Source organism: Pterocles gutturalis, unplaced genomic scaffold, assembly GCF_000699245.1.
Source record: "Pterocles gutturalis isolate BGI_N339 unplaced genomic scaffold, ASM69924v1 scaffold45884, whole genome shotgun sequence".
Lineage (NCBI taxonomy): Eukaryota > Metazoa > Chordata > Aves > Pterocliformes > Pteroclidae > Pterocles > Pterocles gutturalis.
In genome coordinates, this window is record NW_010132389.1 from 1 (window position 1) to 23,423 (window position 23,423).

General features: G+C 39.5%; 1 protein-coding gene across 1 annotated transcript in view; it reads left to right on the forward strand.

The window, feature by feature from the left end:
- Positions 1-132: 132 nt before the first annotated feature.
- GOLIM4 (golgi integral membrane protein 4) overlaps positions 133-23,423 on the forward strand; it is a 32,306-nt gene continuing 9,015 nt past the window's right edge. The window contains exons 1-8 of the mRNA XM_010080878.1: positions 133-319; positions 15,204-15,278; positions 16,539-16,588; positions 17,324-17,377; positions 17,884-18,034; positions 19,353-19,435; positions 20,040-20,123; positions 23,025-23,192. Coding sequence (XP_010079180.1) covers positions 133-319; positions 15,204-15,278; positions 16,539-16,588; positions 17,324-17,377; positions 17,884-18,034; positions 19,353-19,435; positions 20,040-20,123; positions 23,025-23,192 — 852 coding nt within the window. The remainder of the gene's footprint in view (positions 320-15,203; positions 15,279-16,538; positions 16,589-17,323; positions 17,378-17,883; positions 18,035-19,352; positions 19,436-20,039; positions 20,124-23,024; positions 23,193-23,423) is intronic.

Below are 23,423 nucleotides of genomic sequence, written 5' to 3' on the forward strand. Positions count from 1 at the left end.
TCCCTCGCTCCGTCCCTTTCTCCTCCTCCTCCCGACGCGGGCCCGGAGCCTCCGATGTCGCCGTCTGATCTTTCGCCGCCTCGAGCTGCTAAGCCGTGAGGGGAGGGGACCCTCGGGAACCCCGCCGGGGACATGGGCAACGGGATGTGCTCCCGAAAACAGAAGCGGATTTTCCAGACCCTCCTGCTCTTGACTGTGGTGTTCGGGTTCCTCTACGGGGCGATGCTCTACTACGAGCTGCAGGGCCAGCTGAGGAAGGCTGAGGCCACGGCGCTCAAGTACCAGCAGCACCAAGAGTCCCTCTCGGCTCAGTTACAAGGTACTTACCTCGGCGGGAGCCTCTGCCGCCCTTTCCTGACGCTTGCAGCAAACCCTCCTCCTCCTCTGGGCAAGTCTGGGCTCCAGCTGGCCCAACCGCTCGCAGAGTTTTGCTCCTTAAGCACTTCTCTTTCTCTCTTGCCGCCCTGTGAGGTTTTGGTGTCTAACAGTGGGCAGGGCTCCAGCCCCGCTAAAGTCAGTGTGAGTGTTTGTCGTGGACACCGAGAGAGCTCGAATTCCCCCTCACTTCCACACCTTTTATAGGGTGACCCATATTCCCAAAGGACTGCATATCACTTTGAAATTCCTGGTATAAGCAGAAAAGGCAGGAATAGTGCTTGCTGCTTGTCTAACAGTACAGACCACGTTCACTTCTGGGACTTTTTGTGTGCTTCTGCGTTGTCTTAGCAGTATTAATTTTATGCTGCTGAGAGAACATTCAGCTGCAGAAATGCAAGGCTGCAGTTCCTGGGCAGCATAAACCTTGAATAGCTGCAGGAAGGAGAGGGATATTCTAATAAAGGATTTTTTTAAAGAGTAATTTGAAAGTAAAATTCAAATGAGGTATTTGGATAAGGCTATCCTATTACTTTTGGAATAACTTTGAATTTCTTGGCTTAAAGGTGCCATATAAATACAGATCCTTGTGTATCTTGGTTTACGGATGCACCAAATGTGGGCATCCTGTACTTGAAGATGAAAAGATGCCGATGTCTGACATCTGCGTGTCCAGAAATCAGATGCAAAGTAGCAGATACATATGTGAAGCATCAGTGTTCTGGGACGTGCAAGACCACAGCACCTCTGTAATTGTCAAGTGTCAGGTTATCAGGTCAGCATATACTCTTCAGAGTTTTATTTCTCAAAACTGTATAAAACAAGAGTGGTCTGCTCTAGCAGCTGTAACACTACTTAACTTTGGGTTGGTCTTCAACCATACTTTTCACTGTGGAAGCATACATAAAAGCGTGCCTAGAAGCATACAGTTTTTATGCAGAGAGCGCAGAATTGGGCTTATGCTGTTAGATTCTTATAGTGATTTGTTACTTGAATATTTTTACTGTGGTCTGAGACCATCATTACTTAGCATTTCACATTCAGGCCATTTCCAGGTAATGCCATGGAAAAATTTGACAGAAAAAGGTGTAAATGTTTGGCTGGGAGACAGGTATGTGGCAGATGGCTAAAGGGCTACTTTTGCTAGTCTGTATATTTGCCAACAGTATTTGAAGAGGACATAGGAACATCTTGTTCTCAAGCTAAAATTCAACAAGTTAGCTTTTTCTGTTGCTCTGGCTATACCAAAGAGGAGCATGCAACAAACTTTATGCTAATACAGAGGAGAGATTTTCTTGATCATATATTGGGTCTGGACTGTTAGTTTAAACTTTGCATGTCTTACATTATTTTGAGTAGCCATCATCTATCCAAGCAAGTTCACGGAAGCAGCAGGCAACTAGTAGTTGATAAATGCAGTGACAGTGCTGCATTTTATATAAGTATTCTCTTGCATGTTTCAGTGTATCAATGAGAAATGTAAACTATGGATCAGAATCTGAAAACATTAATACATCTGATCATCAATGCGATAAATTCGCATGGTTCTGGGACTCATGCCAGTGTATCAAGCCAATTAAGCAGGAGATCTTATCTATGCCTAGTATGGTGGCAGTAAACCGTGTTTAAAAAAAATAATTACTAACAAGTAAGTCACAGAATACAACAAAAAATGTAATGTAACAACAAAATTGGTTCTTAAAAATTTTCCCATATTATGGCAATAGCTAACATACGCAACGGAGGGTGAGGCTGAGAGCCCAGGGACATAGTAAGCACAGCAGCAAGAATTAGATACCTTATCTCCCACTAAAGAGAGTGGAAGCGATATGCCTAAGGACTTGAGAGGATTTGGGCCTAGTGAGCTAGAAATAAACTTTTCTTCCTGACTTTTCATGTACATTTAATGACAGTTTTTGGGATGGCCTGCCCTGTATAATCACTTGGATTTTTGCAGTAGTGGTTTATTAGTCAGGAGAACATAGAGAATTCAGAACCTGTGCCTATGCCCAACTCACCTGGGGATACACGAACAGTGTGCTGATTGGTGATGTACGATACTGTAACATTTCTGAGCCTTCCCCATTTAACTCTGATATGGAACAACAGGAAGGAATTTTCTTTAAACAGAGACTTTGAAACAATGTAAAATGCTGACAGAAAATCCTGTGTTTGCAGGTGCAGTATCTGACTGCACTTTGAACTTTTCATTTTAAATGGCTTGGATTTTAAATCAATAATGTTTCTGTTGCCAAACAAAAATCCTCTGAGAATATCTAGGCTACATCTCTCTGCTGTCCTTAACAACACAAGAGATTATTCTTTGAGTTTATTCTTTGATGAGAACAACAAAATGTATCGCTACTCAAGCAGTGCAATTTATCTTTTCCACGCAGCGTAATCAGTTTCTCTACAGGTGCTGGTCTAGAGATAACTTTAGGGCCTGAAGTAGGATGGGAGCACTCTGAATTCTTTTAAACAGGAACCAGCTAAAGGGCAAGGTCGGTGACATAGCATTGCCAGGAGAAAAAAAAAGAGGGTTCTGTATCAAGTGTTTGATTTCTTAGTGTTTACAGCTCTCTTCTGGGTGATTAAATAAGACTTTAAAGCTCATTACAAGCTGAGGAGAGAACTGAACCTTGGACTGCTACTTACTGAACAAATATTTCATCAGTAGGGTTTTATTGTTTTAAAAAAAAAAAAAAAAAAAAAAAAAAGGCAACTTCTTAAAGTTGTCCTTTTGAGGATCCTGAGGCTGTATTGTGCCGGGCTGGCTGTGCTCCTGGAAAGCCAACTGAATTGAAAAGCTTGGATGACAGTGAAGTATCGCCTGTTTTCTGAATTTTGGTTGGATTTGGTTGTGACTGCTGGGGCCTATAAAGACAGTTTCTTTCCTGATTGTAGACAGAGGAACACTGTTAAGGCTTCTGGGTGAAACCTGAGTCAGTTTGTGAAATGATTAAGGGTCATAGGCAACTCCTAAGTTTATGTATAAGGGCACAGTTTTGGACCTGAATGCCTTTGGTCTACCCAAAATCTTAAGAAGGATCCTCAGATGTAGCTCACAGTGTAGCCTCCCTGCACTTCTACTGTCCCCTCTACTATTTTTCTGTCTGCACAGCTTTTTAGGTTTTTCATCTATGTAGGTAATAAGAACCTTGGTTTTGGTACTTGCCAGTTCTTCATGCCTGAATGAGCAGTGCTTTCTCTCTTTGTTTGAAAAGCCAGTTGTCTTAGATTTTTATCTTTTTCATGCCTTGTTTTGCTCAGATGCAGCACGTGAAGCAGGCGAAGTCTTCTGTACGCATGGGAAAATAGCATTCTCATCTATCAGGGCAGAGTGTACAGATCAGTGAAAAATGGTGCAGGAAGAGGTCTCAAAATTGTTTGGCCCATGCACCTGATCTGAAGAGGGCTGCGTATGACTGTTGTAGGGAGTTCCGCTTTTCCTGGTGTTTGCTGGTACTCAGCTGAGAAATATTTGTGCCTCTTGAAATAAGACCAGGGTGAGACTGGAAGGATGGCAGGCTTGGGGAGCACAGTTAAGAGTAACTGGTTTGGAGACGCTAGGATCTTAAGTTTACCCCCCCTTTAGACAGCTCATGTTGTAAATTTTTTTTTTTTTTTTAATTTGAAACCTAAACTTCCAGGCCATCTCACAAGAGAATGTCAACCTTTGGCAAGAGATAAAAAAATCTCTTTAACGAAGTTCTGGAAAGTAGGGCTGCTTTTGTGACCCAAATTGGGAATACTGGAGGCAAAATTTAGAGATGACACAAAATTTATTGGCTGCTAAAAAACCTAAAGTCATTGTTATCTGTAAGGTCTTTCATAGAGGAGCTGATCTTCCCAGTAAGCTGATTATTTTCAAATCTCATTCTCTGAGCATTATATATTTGAAACATGAAGATAATCTTATTTAGCGTTTCTTAAAATGATAAAACAAAAACTTGACACTGTTTGCTTCCTACAAAGACATGTCAAACTAAGTCTTAAGCTTTTGGCTATATAGCAACAGGCTTCAGTTGCTAGAACAGATGCACATGGACAGCTGTAGATGAATCAGATCGTATCTTTGACTGCTTCAAGATTGAATGTATCTAGAAATGTCTTTTTAGCCCTTACAGCTTCTGTCTGCTTATCCTCTAGGTATTAAGTAACTCCTTGGGTACTATTTTAATCTGTTTAATCTGTTTTAATCCCTAATCCTAATAACAGTCTACATTTAGTGCCTTTTACTACCTTAATTTTCCTGCTCTTTCTCTTAGGGTCTTAACGCATCTGGCTTCAGGCAGTCTCAGCAGACTGAGACCATACGTACTGTAATCTTGGGAGCCAACCCAGCAGGGACTCTGAACTTGAGAATTCAGAGTTTCCCCTACTGTAGACAAGGTTTGGACTTCCTCAAAGCTATTTGATTCAGCGCTAGAAAGCACGAGATGAAAAGCAAATGCAGAATTCCTCAGGGCCTGTTGTGCCCTTTGCTCCAAACTGAGGCCCCTCCTTGGCGGTGACCTGCTAGAAGTTGATCAGATCTATAGCAGCTCCATGTACAGAGACTTGCATAATGCGTCACAATACTAGGTCATAGTTCCATGTAACATTAGTGATTAATATTTATTATATCTGTCTCCGTGCGAACTAAATAACGCCAAAGCTGTTCTTAGAGAAGCGCATAGAGATGTAGATGTACTTCACTGTCTCGCCCCTCTTTTCTAGTACTGTATTTAAACCTGTGCCTGAAGTTGGCAGAGCTAGGAAGAACTAACAGTGTTTTCAATGGCTTCTTTTTCACCTGCATCATACAAGTAGAGCTACATCTATGCAGCTCCTTTATGGTTTGGTTGTTCCCCATAAAAACAGCAGCCTGAATTCCTGTGATTCCTGTTAGTTTCAGATTGCATGTAAGACTACAGTGCATCTTTTGATTGTGTTTTGTTGCTATCTGAGATCTGAAAGATCTGTGGTAGCTCTGTAATAGTCGAGGTTAATTCTGCATGTGCTATTGGCATGCAGTTGTACTTCAGTACCAAATAGAATACTGCCCAAAATGGCAAATACAGCATCCCAGATTCCTCTACCTGGCTTCCTGAAATTGTATGCCTTGGCTTGTAATCTCATGTAAAAATCTGTCTTTTGTACTTTCCTTCTCATTTTCCACTGGGTATTTAATGTTCTAAATATTTGAAACACATTAAACTTTTGAAATTATTTGTGCAAAATCTTAGCATGGAAGATTTGTATGTTGTAAATGTATATTCATATATGCATTTGTATGTACATATATGAATGTGTTAAATGTATGTTTAGATAGATATGTCTGTTTTGCAGCTCAACCTGAAAATTTTGGGTTATGTGGAATTACCAAGATTTCTTCATAATCTGAGTACAGAAAAGGTGCTAGAGCTTTGTTCAGCTGAGTTAACCCAGCTGCTTTATTGCTTCTACATCCATAGCGAGTCAGAGTCTCAGCAGCTGAATTCTTTGACTGGAAAGATAAATAGAGCAAATGCCCAGGGTTTTTTTTGTTTGTTTGTTTGTTTTTCTCATTCCTGTAATCCACACCTGAATGCCCTTAAATCACTTTCCTTGTGGACATAATACTTCCAGGATTAATTTCCACCAGTGCTGCAATGTTACATCCGCACTCAAGTTGGAATCTGGGCTGAAGCTCTCGGAGCGTGTAGTCTGAAGGAATGCTAAGCAGTATGAGGTAACAGGGTGGTTTTGTTCCCTGGGCTTTATTGTTCACTCCCAGGTTTAATATTGGGCCTGGTAGCTAACAGTCTGATGCAAAATAGAGCCAATATCCTGAAACTATTTGTTACCGATTGTGATTTAAGCCTTTTAAAGCTTGTGAGTGAGTGATCTGTCTGGGTTTATGAACACATCAGAGCTGAGAAAGGAGAGATGCAAGATGAATGGATGCTTTGGCAAGTTTACGCTCTGACTTCTTCGACAGTCATCTTCTGTCACATATTCCTAGCAAGCAAGCAAGCAAAGGTTTGACAGAAGCTTCTGCTTCGCCTAAAACATCATCAGCTTTGTTGGAGGGAGAGCAGTAGCGAAGCACAGGATGAAACAGTCACGGTCGTGATCTGACAATTGTAGCTGCAATCTGAGCCAGCAATCCTGTAGTCAACAGTGCAGTTTCAGTAATATCTGGCTGTGCTAAGCACACAATGTGGGAAGAGTCTTTGGGTGGTTGTAACTTTGTACTGACAAAACTTCAAAGTTAATATCTGAGAGTTAGGTGCTTCTGGAGTAGTTCAGTTAAGATTGTTGCTTTACTGTTAAAACCAAAGCAGAACCAAACAACAGAGTGGAATTACTTCCTTACTTCCGACGTGAGCAAAGTTGATTGAATTCTTAAGTCTTAAATATGACATTCCAAACACATTGTCTCATTGGGGGAGGATAAAGGCTTGTCAGCCTGTGTGTCTGGGTGGGGTGGCCTTATGAGTGAGGCTTCCACCCACTGAGATTTGAGTATGTATTATAGCATCTCTTATATAGTGGTGAGGATATTGCCAGCAATTTGTGGCTAATACAGTTCACTTTGCTCACTTTGGAATAGGATCCTTGCACAGAAAAAGTAATTCAATCTGTGCTGCTGAAAGGCAGGTGCTGTTCTGAGGTTTAATGGTGATGAAAGCTAAATAATTACTGAAAAAAATTAACTATACAGAGCAAATAAGACAGAATCTTTTGTTGGGTGATTTTTCTTGGGATTTTTAGGATTCAGGGGCATGAATGTTGGAGCCTGAGGTAAGTGCTTAAGGAATTCAACCTGTCTGGATGCTGTTTCTCATTTAAAGAAGAGTCTTCTGAGCTGGATGCAATTCTGATCTTTTTCTGGTGATTTAGTATAAACCAAACTTCCTGAGATTTTCTACTATGTATCATTAACTAAGAAGTAGAAGAAACTGCAATTACTTCATCTCTCTCTCTCTCTCTCTCCATTTTTCCCCGCCCCCAAGGTATCTGAAATTAGCCTAGTATCTTATTTTCCCGAGGTGACTAAGATCCCCAAGTTTGGCAGTCATTTCCAGGGCTTAATTACAGAGATGTTGAGAGAAGTATGGCCTGCTTGTGCTCCTGGAGGGCGTAGTAAGCAGTCAATTGCTATCCGTGTTGCCACGCTGAACAATGCCATTTTCAGCTAATCTGTCATACTCAGATGGGTATTCTCAGGTTTGACAGTGATCTTCTGTTGCCAAAAAAAAAAAAAAAAGAACCACTAATTCAAACTATTGATTTCTGTACGCAGTTTTTCAAAACATGCAACTGGATCTGACTCTAAGTCCCCTGTGTTAGAGCTCTCGAGAACTAATTTAAGGAAGCGGTTTAGCTGTTTTGTAAGGTGATAACTGAAGCTATTACATCAGTTTTTGCCATATTTATTATGAAAAAATTGCAAATGTATTTCAGTTAGGAGAGACCGTTAAAACAACGTGTGTGTGTATATAGATTATGTTGTTTTTCTTCAATGTCAGTTGTGCCCTAGTTTCTGAATATATATATATTTATATAGATCCTAACACCAGGTAGAGACAATCACTAGACTTCTGCATAAAATTGAAAAAAAGTCGAAAACAATTTTTGAGAGAAAGAACAGGCCCTTGTTTCCTGGAGCTGAGAGTTGAACAGACCCAGACATTCAGAGATGATGTGAGAAGGAAACTGTTGTCTCTGCAGGTCTTCTGAGTGCTTGTGGTTTCTTCAGAATGATCTGGTGTGTCATGACCAAAATGGCAGAATAATGGAGAGAATAAAATCATAAAAAGAAAAGGGATTGGAATTTTTTTTAGAAGTAAATCTGCTAACCTTAAGAATTTAAGTCTAAAATCACAGCACAGGTTTTGTTTGGACTATTTGCATTTATCATTTAAAAAAAAATCTTTAAGCATAGATAGGTGTATAGAACACAGCATATGCAAGGTGAGATGCTAATCTGACCCAGCATGTCATAACCATGGGTGGCACCAAAGGTTGGAAGAAATCTTTTGTGGAGTGCACAGGAAATATTTTCTGGGATGGAAAACGTGGTTGGTTTCCTAATAAAAGTCATGTCTGAAGCCTGTTAGGGATTAAATATTTAATCGCATTTAATACTACTTCTCAAACTTTTATTTTTAGCAGCAGCTATTACAGTTTACTGCTTCAACATGATAAGTACTTCCCTATATCCCAACATATCTTGCAATTTGTTTTTAAATCTCGTGTTTCCTAGAGGTGTTATTGACTTCTCAGAAAAGGGAGTACATGAGGCAGGGTGGAGTAAGAGGGTTTGATTAAATGTAAATGTTTACTCCAGTTTAGAAATTAATTTTCATGTCATCGTTATAATTGAATAGAGGCCACAACTATTTTTTACAAAAATATAAGCATGTGTTTCTGGGGTGAACTGCATTAGTGTGCCAGATTCCCCCAGTATTCCCTCATTTCCAGAACTGCAGTCAAAGCAAAACGTTTAAGATCTGCAGCACTTCTCCCTGTTGTGCTTCAGATTTCCTCTTTTCTTTCTGAGGATGTAAAGCTGAAGGTTTGATAAGCATGTGAATTTTCTTATATGCTTATCTGAACTCTCCACACATTCCAGAGCTTGTTGAAGTTCTCTCATTATTAGTTCTTACACCTTGTCTAATCTGTCACCAAGATCTGCCATATTAGTGTGGGGGGAAACTTCTTGATAGGAGGCACATTTCGTAGAGAGCATCAGTGACAATTCTTGTCCTGGGCAGGACACCAGGGACTGAGTTGGAGTTTGTAGAGCCAAAAGCAGGAGTCTCACAGCTTCAGTTAAGAAGTCAGCTGTGAGCTTTAGTGGATTCCCAACACTCAGTGTCACCTCAGCTAGCAGGATACAGGTAATTCCCAAACTATTCTCTGGTTTTTCAGATACATTCCAACTCACCCAGAAAAAATTCTGCTGTTCCAAGTTTGAAAACGTTATATAAAAATGCACATAGTCAGTCCTCTGTTATCTTTGGGTAGATACTATCTGGTTTACGGCTAAACTTTGACCTACTTGCAGGCACTTGACCGGTCTCCAGCTCTACGTGGAGATGTTCTGGGAGCAGTGGTGCATCTCATTCCTGTAGAACTGCTCTGCATGGGGAGTGCGGTGCCATGGGACATCGCTCTGGAGTACAACTAGCTGCCTGCACTCAAGCTGGTCAAACCCAAATCTCTGTAATTGCTCAAGTCCCTTTCTCCAGTTGTAGTTTCGTATTGGAGTACTGACTAAAGTAGAGGAACAGGTTTATTTTAATTCATAGGTTCCTTTTGGTGCAGGATCTTTGAGAGCAGTAGATGTTATGCTTTCTCCTTGTGCAGTTGAAATCTGTGGAAGGTCTATGACAGAAACTACAAAACCCCTGAATATGAAGATCAAGATATTAAATACAAACTTCTCTCTTAAAATTATTAATACTCTGAGCAACATAAATGACTGAGAATTAAGTCAAAGCAGTAGTTATTTTTAAGCACAACTACCAATCCATAGTTTAGTTTGCTCTTTTGCAGTGACTGGCTGTAATTTGACAACGCTGTTACTTGCTTGTTCTTCATGTGAGTAAATTGGAAATTGTAGGAGTTTGTTTTAAAGGAAATGTAACTGTCATACTGCATGCAGTGCTAGTTGTGGTTTTCAGTGAGCAAAACGAGAGCAGTCCATCCCTGCCTTTATGTAAAAGTGTTCCATAATTAGGCCAGAAAAATGGTTGGTTTTCAGAAACAATCAGTTTTGCATTATCTTGGCTTCTATTTCTGTCCTTTTTGTATAAATTCAAACCAGAAAACTTCAAGGGCATAAAGTATGAAATAGCTTCAATGTATTTTGTTCAATATATTGTGAATATATGGTTTCTGTAATGTTTTCTTGCTATACTTTAAACACAGTTTTCCTAGTCTTTATTGTGGGAAAACTTCCATTGATTCTTAGATGTTTGCAATGTCCCTGGGATTGCTAAACTCTCCATTGAGAATCCTTGAAAATAGATGGAATGTATGCTGTAACCAGTATGGGTTGGTTGTACTGTGCTGGGGAATCCTAATGCTTGTCCAGGAGCTACCCACAGTTTGATAATTGTTTCTGATAAGATTATCAGTAGTGAAATAGTGGATCTCCTTCTTTGAAGCTAGATTCACTTAATCAAGTACAGAGCTGGAAGCCTGGGAAGCAGGTCTTGCTGTTTTAATAACGTGTTCTACCAGCATGAAACATTAGCATCAGATGAGTCAAGAAATATCTTCTGAGATCAAAATTTTAATTATTGTCATTGGACTAGAAAATCTATTCAACATCCCACATTGAAGGGATTCTTCCCTGGCTCATAGAAATGCTTTAGTCTCAGCAGAAAAGCTGTTTGCATGGGTTCCCATTTTAAATAGTTCTATTTGCAGTGACAAGAATTGGAAATTAACTGTATTTTTATAACAAGTCTATGTTCTACAGACCTTCCCAACATTACTAGAAAAGTGCCAGTGTGGCTTACCACTCACTGCTGGTTCAGTTCAACTCTGCCACAGTCTGAGGGAAAATAGCATTGAATGTTGCCAAGGCTACTGAAATCTGATGGGTTTAAACGCCCGGTTTTACTGTAAGCTTAGCGAAGGATTGCAGAATTGCATAAGAATCAATAATAATGTTGGAATTAATAAAATTTCTTGCATAGTGTATATTTAAATCCCAGTGTAATCTTAATTTGCCAGTATATAAGATAGTGAGAGCTGGGGAATCATGCTTGATGGACCAAAATACCAAAGTAACACAGTTGCAAAACTGCTGATAACATAAAATGGGATATACTTTCTTTTAATTTTACAATAATTGCTTATTTTGCTTAATAATAGTTTTACTGCTTAGAGGTGCAAAGCAAAGATAAGACAAAAAGACATGGCTGTTAAATAAGCTTGCTTTCATCGGATTACTTCACTCCTGTGTTGCAGTTGACGTTCAGCAATGGTCAGAGTGGTGCAATTTTCTGAGAACCTACAGAGCATCACGCTCTCCCTCTTCTCTTTCTTTTCTATATGAGAAAAATCTTGAATCAAGGACTTGATTTAATTGGGACCAATTCAAGAAATGCTGAAGGCAAAAGGTGTTTTAACTAGCTGGATGTTACCAGTTCTGTTTCCAGGCTCTGCTCTTTGAGGCTGGATCACGTCTCTCTGAGTTTACGTTGTTCTTTGTTGGTTCATGTAGGTTACCTTGTATAGGTAACTTAAAGAATTAAACTGATACCTGCAGTTAGTCCAGCTTTGGAATAGTGCATGTTAGCCATTAGATGACAATATTTTCCCCCCTTTTTGTACCATTCTATTAAATATGAAATAGAAACAAAGTTCAATTATTTGTGCGAAGATCAGTACAAAATTAAGAACTTACCCTTGGAAAAAATTGTTTTTGAAGTGCCCTGTCGGTGCATCACACCAATAGGAATTTGCCAGATTCGTTATATAGGTTCTGCCCACCTGGCTGGGAAACCTATAATAGAAAACATGTCTTTCAGTGTATTTATTTCTTTGAGCTTCTTGCTCAGACATTTTATGTCCAGGCTGGTAGTGAAGAAAGATAAATCCTTGCTCTAGTTAACAGGAGCCTTGTAATTTGGACTCTTGCCTAGGAAGTTCCTGACTGATGGGAGACTGATTACATTTATGGGAGATAAAACTCCTATATCTACCTACAAAAATCTGACCTGCAGCCTACTCCCCAAAAGAGCAAGTAAGAAAATATGGAAGCTATGCTTTCTTAATAATTATTCTTAACCAAATTTCATTATGTTGCACATTATCAGAGAAAAACATTACTGAACCAACTGGCAAATGAACTAGAAGGAGAGAGGGGTAGGAGGAAGTTTTTCTTAGCCCTTTTTGGCCATCTGAAAGGCTGTTCTAAGACATTGCCATCTTTGTTCCAGTATTTCAAAGGTTAGCACGCAGAAGGGAGCAGTGAGGATGCACTACTTCGGGTGGGTGTGTAGAGACATTGCTTGAAAGTGCAGGGTGAAGACAGGAAAGCCAAAGCTCAGCAGAGGCACAATTAGCTGTGAAAGGTACAGACCACTGCAGTCCCTAAAACCCAAACCATTGCATTTTCTTTCTCCTTTCTTCCTGCCCTTTTTATGGGTTTGTTGTGCAGGGTTTTCCCACATGCACTTGTTAAAGCACTAGGAGGAGCTGAGGAAGGTACGCTTGCAGACAGAGAAGTAAAATGGAAAATGTTACCTCTGAATCCATTTGTGGTTTAGTCTGTTTGCCAAAAAGCCTCTTTCCACCCCTGATTGCATGGGAGGGGAAAGCCATTATGGATTTTCATTTCTCTCCTGAGTTGCTATGCTACAACCGCTGTTCCTTTTGCAATGTAATTCGGCATTCACAATCTTTGGTGCCTAGATAAAACCATTACTGTAGTGCTGCCTTTTTTTTTTTTATTTCCCTTCTCTGAAAGCGTACTGGCTGGTGACTTTGTGAATATTCATTACATGCTTGTTTTGTTGCAGAGGATGTTGATACATTAGTTCATCTTGACTGATGCCCTTGACTTTAGAAGGTAAATAGCAAAGTAGAGATAGCTGACAAGGATTGATTAGCAATCCAGTTTCTAAGCTGAAACGTAAACACATGTAGATAAGCCAGGAGCTAAAGAGCCTGCAGAATGCACCTTAGTGGAATTATGAACATGTTTTAAGGTGCGAGGGGAGTTTTCTGTGGCTGCCAAGTTACAAATCTTCCTGTTGAAGGCTCATGTTCACCAATGGTTTACTTCTCAAGAAATGAGTTTCCTAGTTTTGAAGAAAAAAATCATACATTCCATTAATACAAATTAATAACTCTTTCAAAGAGTGCAAATTATAATTTGGACAGTGAAAGGTACTTGTGTTAAACTGAGCTTGAGCAAATGTAATTGTACATCTGCAGGAGTTTTAATATCTTTGCTGGAGACTTGATAGGCTATTTCAGGTAATGATCCTTCAGTCTAGTGGACGGTGAGGAAGGGCTAAATAGGGACTGATGTGCCCCATTGCTTGTGAGAGACCCCCCAAGAAAGGTGTTCAAAACACAAGCTGAATGAAATGCTGCTTTACTGGCAGCTAAGTGGTAGGACTCTCTGCCAGAGGATATTGGATGTCCTAAATACACGTGGATACAACAAACAATTGGACAAATTCCCAAAAGTAAAGTCCATTTTGGTATGGTTGCTTTTGTAGTCATTGAGAGTCAGAAATTGGGAGTCAATGCCAAGGAAATACTGTAAACTCATGGTGTGTGTTCTGCATTGGGTATCTGCTCTTGTCGGGTCCAAGAGAAGGTATGGTTGTCTGTTGGACCATTGATGTGACCAAGAGTGGTTGTCATACCATAAAAAAATTGAGAAATAAGGTTGTCTTCTGCTTTCTGTGATCAAGCCTGGAGCAGTCTGTCCCATGCTGTGCCACCCAGCATTCCAGGTCAGTGCCAGTTGTTACTGCTGCTCTTTTAAAAACTATACAAGCTGACACTGCCACCAGAAGAAATTGTTACACACCCTGTCCCCAACTGCTAGGTCCTCTTGTCCCATCTCCAGGAGCCATGAGAGGGAAGCACGGTAGGAGAACAAGCAGCAGAACCACCTCTTCTGGTAGCAGCGTTAGCTGAGAGGGCTTGTAGAGTTTGGAAAAGTTGTCAGAGCATCTTTCTGAAAAACCATATGCATTTTTTTGTGGTCAGCGACCCTGCTGGAGGGGACAGCGACACACCACATGGCTCCTGTTACCTGGTCTGGTGAGGGTGTTGCAGGTTGTGCTATGAGGGGTGCCCCCAAAACCGCAGCTTGTTGGTTTTTGGCTGAAGTGCTGTACACAGACCATTTCTTCACTCATCTCTAGACTAGCGTGTGGATATTTTGACTCAATTAAAAAAAATGCATTAATAGATCTTAAAATCAGTGAAGATTGAAGTTTACTGTCAAACTGAAATGATTTCCTGACGAGCAGCCTCTGATGCTCTAGCCTTACAGAGAAGCATCCAGTTTAGCTTTATAGCTGTCCTAGACATTCAGATGATTTCTTTTCTTCTTCCAGTTTTACCCCCTTACTTGGTGGGAGGAAACCTCAAAAAAAACCCGAGATCTCCCTCCGATTATGTAGCTACTCCATGCAAGTACAGGGTGCTTTAGCATATGTATACCCTGCTGTCGGCATGTGCTTACTAAGAAACAGAGGATGTTCTACCTAAGCCTTCAGTTGGGCAGTCTGTGGGCCTACAACAAAGGATCTGGGCCTTACAAAAAAAGGAGGTCACAGAAAACAGAGTTGTTGAAGTTTTTGGAAGGATTTAGGAATGGGCTAAGCAGCCTGGCTCGTGTACCGCTGCACCTTTCCACGCTGTCTTGCTCTTGTGTATCTTTCTTCCCTCCTTGTGACAATTTGTTTACTGCAAGGATTTGCTCTGGCAGTCAAGTTGTCTGGTCTCCTGCTTTGACAAGGAAATGAGAGAAAGCAAGCACAGGAAAATGCAGCAGACCTGAGAAGGAAAGAGGATTAGGTAGCTTCCGTTTAGATCCACCATAGCTGACTGTCCCCATAAACAAATCACACGGATATCACATTCTGTGTTTATGCAATGGAAGTAATCCAAAATTCAGGATCAATATAGCATGCCAAAAAAAAAAAAGTTACTTTCTCAAATGATGCAAACAGTCCTTTATCCTGTGACCTCATTCCACGTGTATTTTCCTGGTACATTCTGTGCCAATGCTGTCTGGGTGTGCTGGGGGTGGGTGGTGTTTTTTTGTTTACATTATTTTTAAAATGACTTGTGTACAAAATTTCTCTTTTCAGTTGTATATGAGCACAGGTCAAGATTAGAAAAGTCATTACAAAAGGAAAGACTTGAACATAAGAAAGCGAAAGAAGGTAAAAACATGCTTTTCACTTTGACATTTAAGAGAACTTGAATATTTTAAAAAGTAACTTCAGATGTATTTTGTTCAATTCTCAACGAAGTACTTAATGTATAACAAATTAACAGGACCACCTGGGCAGATCTGTGGTGGTCTTTTTAGTCCATCTTTTTAATTTAATTTTTAATTTTTTTAATCTAATATTTTTTTAAAAAGTAAACATCTTTTCAGTACTGTTGACATGTTGCAGTGATCTGTAATATTACACAGAGAATGTGTGCGTATCAATGTACGTAAACCTAACAACTATGTGGAGTATGGGCATGAGTAAATCCTGTTCCAGCATGCTGAAGATTTAAAACTTGTACCAAAAACACAGGATCTTTTCCTGCATTCCATCAATGTGAAATTAGACTCTGAGTCAATCTTTTTGAACATGCTTAAGGGTAAACACGTGCTTACATACTTTTTTTGTGATTAAAACTAAGTTCTAGGTGTGTGTGAGGGGAAAACATTGGCACACAGTGTGCTTCTTACACATCTGCCCTCTGTGAAACTTCAGCAGAATGCAGTCCTTCGAATTTTCTCACAGTCTTTTGTTCTAAATTCACTGCAGTTTTCAGAGTAAAGCCTATATTCCGCCTAAAACTGAGGACTCAGCCGCTGAATTAAAACAACTACTTTAGCAAAGAGGCAGAACATGTAAGAACGGGTTCTTACCGTGCGGTGCTCGATAGCTTTCTGGTGCCATCTAGTGTAGAGCTGTCCTGTTGCTCTGCAAAGGTCATCTGGAGTTTTCAAATCCTGAAAAGAGGATCAAGGAACAAAAGGGGAGATTTTTTGTTTTATCTAAGCTTAGTCTAGACTTTCACACTTCTTAAAGTACATTTTTTTTTTTATCCTAATACAATAATACATGATTTATAAGTGTCCTTTTCCCTTCAAATGATGCTACTGGGCCTCTACTGAGAATTCATGTAACAGATTTAATTACCCATCTGTAGTCTTGAGCCTGTGCCCCCTAGATCTCACACTAAGATATGAAACTTTTTAATGAAAATATTTTATGAAACCATGAAGGTTTTTAATGAAAATATTTTGTCAAAATTTGAGCATTTTGTTAAATTCTTCGTAGTTTTTTTTTTTTTTAAGATCTTTTGGGCAATTGTAACTGCATAAGTATTCGCTCTTAAGAGAATTTATGTATGCAAGTTAAGTACAGATTTTAATCTTCCTGGGTTTTTTAATCAATATTTTCCCTTGTATGTTGTAGATTTTCTTGTTTATAAACTAGAAGCACAGGAAACACTAAATAAAGGAAGGGTAAGTCGTCGTTCATAGTACGAGTTTTTAATAGTTGATGCTATTTCAGTTGCAAGAAAAGGGAATGCTTCACAATTATAAATGTTCCAAATAGGTCTCACAAAATACTAATTGAAAGAGCACTCATTTAATTTCTATTCTGCATGCATAAGTGCTCTGCAACTCCTAATTATTTGAGCTGTAATGGGAGATCCTAATATCTTTCCAGAAAATTAATTTAGAAAATATCCTCCTGTGTAAATTATGGTAGTTCAAAGGTAATGTTACCATTTTTTAAGGGGAAGGGGGAATAATACAGCATAAGAAATCTTCTTGTAGCTTAGTCCACAGGGAAAAAGGCAGTGACAACTTTCTAACACATGGTCTTTGAACTAGAAAGTATAAAAACATCAAGGAACTTTGTTTTATATACGAAGTGCCAGAAGGAAAGCTGTATCTGGCAAAGGACCAGAGACCTGTAGAGAACTCTTTATGAAGCAAGTAAATTAGGATTTTATAGCTACTTCGTGTTGAAACTGGGGAGCAGTTTGTGAGCTGCGCAACCCAAGTTAAAATACATCATTGCTGCAGTAAGTGCAAAGTGTATATGCTTGCTATGTTCCAAAGCAAGTGGTGAGATTTATTTGTTCCTGGGGAGTTATGTGCCTTGGCTTGTGATTCCTAAATAACTTCATGTGCAGAGGTTAGAGGAGTGACAGTATTGTTCTGTCTGACACTAGTGTTTTTGTTTTACAGCAAGACTCAAATAGCCGGTACAGTGCGCTGAGCGTACAACACCAGATGTTGAAGGTAGGTAACAGAGATATCCATTTTCCCAGGACACCGCTATGTCAGGGGCATATGGCCTCCCTGGCTTTTGGTAATTTACTCCAGAATGTCAGGACATCGATGGTGCCTTCTTTTAATGGTACTGTTTTAAGAAGTTGCTTTACTGCAGTTTTTCTTAGGCTTTCTAGTGGGTAATTTAATCTTATCAAATGCAGTTTCTTGTATGGGACGCTGACTTATCAGACTTTACATAGTTTGGCATGTAAGGAATTTCTTAGACATGTTCAGCAACTTCCAGTGGGACAACACAACTGCAGCTTAAGGTGACGTAGCCCTAGAACAGGAGACTACTCATCACAGAGATCACTTTGTGTTTGAGAGGAGCTGCAATATGCATGCTTCGAATAATAAACTTCTTGTTATGAGTGCTTCCTATTCATCTGAACTTACTTAACAAATTGCTAAAGACAATATTAGCCAGATATGCAGATACAGAACTGTTCCAGTGTCCAACCTCGTATTTTCAGAGTCAACATGAAGAACTAAAGAAACAGCATGCTGACCTTGAGGAAGATCACAGAAAACAAGGAGAAGAGTTTAGCAGAACATTCAATGATCACAAGGAGCGATATTTACAACTGCAGCAGGAAAAAGAGCAGGAGATCTCTAAGCTGAAAGGTATATGCAACTTCTGTCTCGCTATATTAGAATGTGTATTTGTCATTGTGTTTTGTGTGATGTGAAACAGAAAGGCATCGTCTCTGTTCTCACTAACTGGTCACTTATGCATCTTATTTCTCCTGAAAAGTTACATTTTCTTGATGATTTTCTGTGTCTTCTTTCAGAATTCATGTGTGCTTTGTATCTATCTAGTAAATAGTAAGAAACACAGCACTTAAAAGCCTGTCAAGTGTCAGAGGATGGTTTATCGAGTCTTTCATTTTTAGTTCTAAGACTTGTATAAACCTGGAAAAATAGATTTGCCTCTTTGCCTTTCATTTAGAAAAAAGGGTAATCTAAGAATGTTTGCCACTTCTATCAGAGATTAATTGTGACTCATCATGAAGTGACTTTACATACATTTTTAGACCTTCTTATCTCGTATGTATCAGCTTCTCTGAAACATGTTGCACGTGTATACTTGGATGATGACGTATTCATTTTTTACTCTTAGCATTCAGTTTCCTGTTAAAGAGATTCTTTGCAGTTTGCAGAGCCCTTCAGTCCTAATTACACAATCACGTAGAACAAAGGATGAAGCTCTTCCCATCAAGGGCCTTCAGCCACTCTGCCATGTGTCACTAACATGAGTTGGTTTTGGAGCTGTCTGAAGTTTTGTCTGCACAGTATTTTGCAGAGAGAGGCTGTGTTTATTAGTTCTGCCTTGGCACCACACCAATGAAGTCATACAGCTAGCTCTTGGACTGAGATGGATTGCAGCCTAGCAGCTTGGAGTGTGGGAAGAGCTTGCCTCTGTCTGCTTGCAATATTCCACATCAACATAATGCAAGAAGTGGGAAGAGAAGCCCTTCTCCATGGTCCCAGAATGTAAAGCTTTTTAGGGATGCTGGCCATCTGGGCACCTCTTCCAAAAGAATGGCTTAGTCCTACAACATAAAATTCTCACTCACCAGATCGCACCAGATGCAATGTGGGGGAAGAGAGGAGGGTGGCTTCCTCTCTGCCTTTTAAAGATTCAGATTACCATAATCAATTTTCCCATCTGCAGTCTTCAGTGTGAATAGTGATGTGTAATTCCAGTTGCAGACTGGGTACACTAATATAAAATTTAACCAAATTTTACGGTTCTCTGCTTGAAAATGTGAAGCTTTTTATAGGGTTGGGGAGAGGTGTAATGTAAACAAACCACACAATTACTCTAATCAATTTTTATTATAGCAAATGTGTAGGATTTTGTGTAGCTTGTGTTATAGTCTTAAACTAGTAGTATAAGTCTGACTGGGTTTAAAATCTGTATGTCATTTCTTTTAAACAGAATCCCTGTATAATTTACGGGAGGAGAACAGACAGTTGAGAAAAGCTCACCAAGACATTCACACACAGCTACAAGATGTCAAGGTAGGCTTTGCTTTGAGGAGAACTATCAAGATTGTTAGAAAAAAAGAAAAATTTTCACAAGTTTTAACAAGCCAAAAGTGGGCTATGCTTAAGACTTGTAGTTTCTGTTATATGGCAAAAAGGAGAGGAATATGGCTGAATTGGATTTCTTATCTTTTGCCACCTGCACTTTAGATACATGCTCATTTGAAAAAAACCAAACAAAAACAACAACAAAAGAATTGGAAGAGAAATGTCTAGTGTAGAAATTGGAATTGGAAATTTGACTTTGCAAATTAAGTATTATGTTTTGGCAAACTAAGTTTGCTGAAATGAATGTTTTTTAGCTCTGTTTTTTTAAACGTTCATCAACATCTACTCCAGCTTTTACCTTTATTTTAGTAACACGAATTCTGGCCTCCAAATTTTCTTTCCTGGCATGCTTGCTTTCTCTGCGTGTTTAATATGCATTCCATGTTAAATAAATAAATGTTGTCATTCCAACTCAGGATTTTCTTTTGGAAATAAATTGAATTATCTTCCTAGTTCAAAATCCCCCAGGCTACCTAATTTATCTTTAGAATGAACTTTATGTGAAACATGTAATATTCTTCTTTTTGTGTAGCAACAGCATAAGAACTTACTGTCCCAACACAACCAGCTTGTAGTGACACTGGAAGACCACAAGAGTGCACTAGCTGCTGCACAGGTCAGAAAGGAAAGCAGCCTCTACTAGCTCTAATCTTCCTGAAACTTGTTTCTCCTAGTCCAGCTGACTGTAGTGTTATTTACGCATGTAGCCTTTCGCATGGGGAATCTGCAGTTAGCGCCATGCTGCACACTGCAGGGAAATGCATGAGTTAAAGGGTCGCTCTTAAGAAGAAGCGGCAACAAATCACAGGGCTGTCGGAAAATAAAAAGCTGTATTAGAGGCCCAAGAGTGCATGTATTACTGATAAGAAGAGTATCTCCGCTTCCATGAGAGCTGTCGTATACCTTTCTTTCTCTGTCTTCTCTGATAGAACTTCTATTAGTTTAACATCCCACATTCTGACATTCACATGTATCACTTATAAAGACCTGGGTGCTGGTATACTATAAAGTCTCTTTCTGTGTGTGACTGGAAGGTTTATAAGGCTATATACATCAGTGCAACAGAGGTAGAGTATATCTGGAGGAATGTAAATTCCAGGTGGAACTCAAATTAGTTAAAAAGAAACAGCAACATTACCTTTCTTAAATGTCATTTTCAAATTAACTATCCATGAAGCACAAACTTTGCTAGACTATTGCAAATTCAGTCAGCTGTGCCAGTACAGGTTGTGTATGCCACAGGGAATCTGAAAGCAGGAGTAATGTTGGAGCAGAAGAAGACTACTGGTGAAAGATCAGAGGGAAAGGCAATGGGGCAGTGTGAAGTTATTTTTATTCCTGACTAATTTTCTTAATTTAAGTATTTTCGTGGTCCACAAAATCATTAGCAGCATTAAAAGCACTGGATCTTTTTTCCCCCCAGTTACGCTTGTTGTGCATGTCAGTGTGTGTAGATATTAAAAAAAATAAGGACAGACCAGGAAAGTCCCTCCTAGACTAAATATATGAAGAATCTTTGTTTCCAGTACTAAAATATGCTGGCAGCTAATTTTAAGCTCTTCTCCCACTGGCCACATTAGCTACTTGGTATGTGTTTGCTGACATCTGAAATTCCACAAGGGCATTTGCAGGGACTGATTTTAAGGTTCACCAAATCCAAAGGGAAGCTCCATACACTTCTGGCTTGATGCAGTTCTTTAACCAGAAAGCCTGTGTCACACAAAGACTTTCTATCTGCAGTCACAACGTGGCGATTATCGTATGGAGAACCTTTACAGAAGGGTCTTGCACATTCTTTCGGAACAGAAGGTATTTAGCACAGTTGTGTAGTTTCTCCTGCAAACCAGCTACAGAAAGCTCCCAAGGGATTATTGCTTAGAAACATAGCATGATAAATGATCTTTCTATTTCTAAGTGTATTCCAGACATTAAATATTAGTAGTCAATACTGCACTAATGAATTTGTGACCTAAATCTTTAAGGTATTGTAATGTCTGTGCTTTTCCATAGCTCAAACAACCAGATAGATTCATGATGTATTTTTATAAACCTTGTCTTTCTGGCAGTATTGATACCTTTTAAGCTATGGCCTTGGATCACAATGTTCAGTTTAGAGACTTGTGCAGCAGAACAGAGTACTTGAATTCTGATCTGGACGTGCACTGTTTATATTTATATTAGTCTCTCTGCATGGTCAGTGAGTGGGGGGAAAAAAGAATCTGAGACCTGCCTATTAGTCTTACGTTAAGTAAATACTATTTTTTCCTCTAAAATTTGTTATTGGACTCTCCAGCAGTTAATCAGGAAGCAGAAGTATCCCTCTGGAATGACAAGAATAATTGCTGTGCATTCTGCTTTGCTTTTAGGCCCATCTGTTTTAATGGATGCCATAGTCTTTTGAAGACGCTTCGAGGTGCGTCTAGCTTTGGAGCTGTTATGCATTGCATCATGTCAGTCTGTAGCACTGTGGATATTGTTTTGTATGAGTATCATGCATTGTCCATCAATGCATTGTGCCTGTCTGCTGTACTATTGATTGCTATGATACCACATAACACACAAAATGACATACACAGTCACCGAGGGTGAACTGTAGCCTGTTTTTAACCTAAATTTTAGAAAGAATGATGAAATGCATATCTGACTTCAAAATGGGTGGTAAACACACCCACACCTCCACTGGAGCAATGGAGAGATCCTCTCATGGGGCACCACCTTTTGCATATGTGGCTGGTCAGCTTTTATAAATCCTGTCCGTCTCAAAAATTTTAGTTTGTGAGATAATCTTCTACATCTGCTGTATAGACAGGGACTGGTGTGCCAACCAGTCTGGATTTTCATACCGGACTTTAAAGATTTTTTAAAGTATCCTGATCTTGTACAAAGTTAAACAGCAAATCAAGTTATACCATTTTAATGTTGCATTTCAGGAAGCCTTTAGAAATTTACATTTTTTTCTATTTTTCTTTTTCCTTCTTTTTTTCCTTTGCTCTTCACCAATGGTGTACTATGACTTTCTTTGCCTCAGTTCTGTATGTTGGCTGTTGTCTTCTGTAACACCTGTCTAAATGTTGAGGATTTGTCATTTTCATGATGTGTATATGTACTTTAAAGCTGCTGTTTCTGAAAGAACTGCATTTCTTTCTACCAGTAAAGGAGAAGTTGTGGTGCTGTTGATTTCCCTCGCTTTTGTCTGCCAAGAAAACTGCTTCATCCCCCTTTGACAATTCTCCTGCTTGGCATGAATAAAACAAATCTCTGTCCCACACAGATTTTTTTCTAATATACTTTGTATGCATGTGCACTTTGGCTGAAAAGATTGTGATGAATCAATGCTATCTAGTATGTGGAAACAACCAATTTTAAAAAGCTCCCATCCCTTCTCCTCCCTGGTATTTGCCCTGATGTGAATATTGAGTCTTTCTACTGTATGTCTTGCCAGCAAGTTCACTCTGAGGTGACTATATTTTATTAGGAAATTGTTTTGAATACACTATAATTAATGTGCTGACTTTAGTCCCAGGTGGAGGAATACAAACAGCTGAAGGACACACTCAACAAAATGCCAAGTTTCCGACAGCCTGAGAAGGCAGAACAACCAAACCAGCAACCAGACGTGCGAGCACAGTCTCCCCCCAGTGACCTCCCGATACACCAAGATGCTGTGGCTGAAGAGCATAAGGAGGTATAAAGTACTGGTGGGCTACAGACGCTGTAGGAAATGGTTTTCATTCAGCAAAATGCTACCTATGTGCTTAACTCCCATCAGAAGCATATGGTTAATTGTACATGTTTGTCAGTTCTTGAGTAAAGTAGTAAGAAACAGTTTGATCTTACTGAGTAGTAGGAAAATATATTCCTAATGATCTTTTCTCACATGCCTGTAAATGCACTGAAAACTGGTTTATGTAAGCTG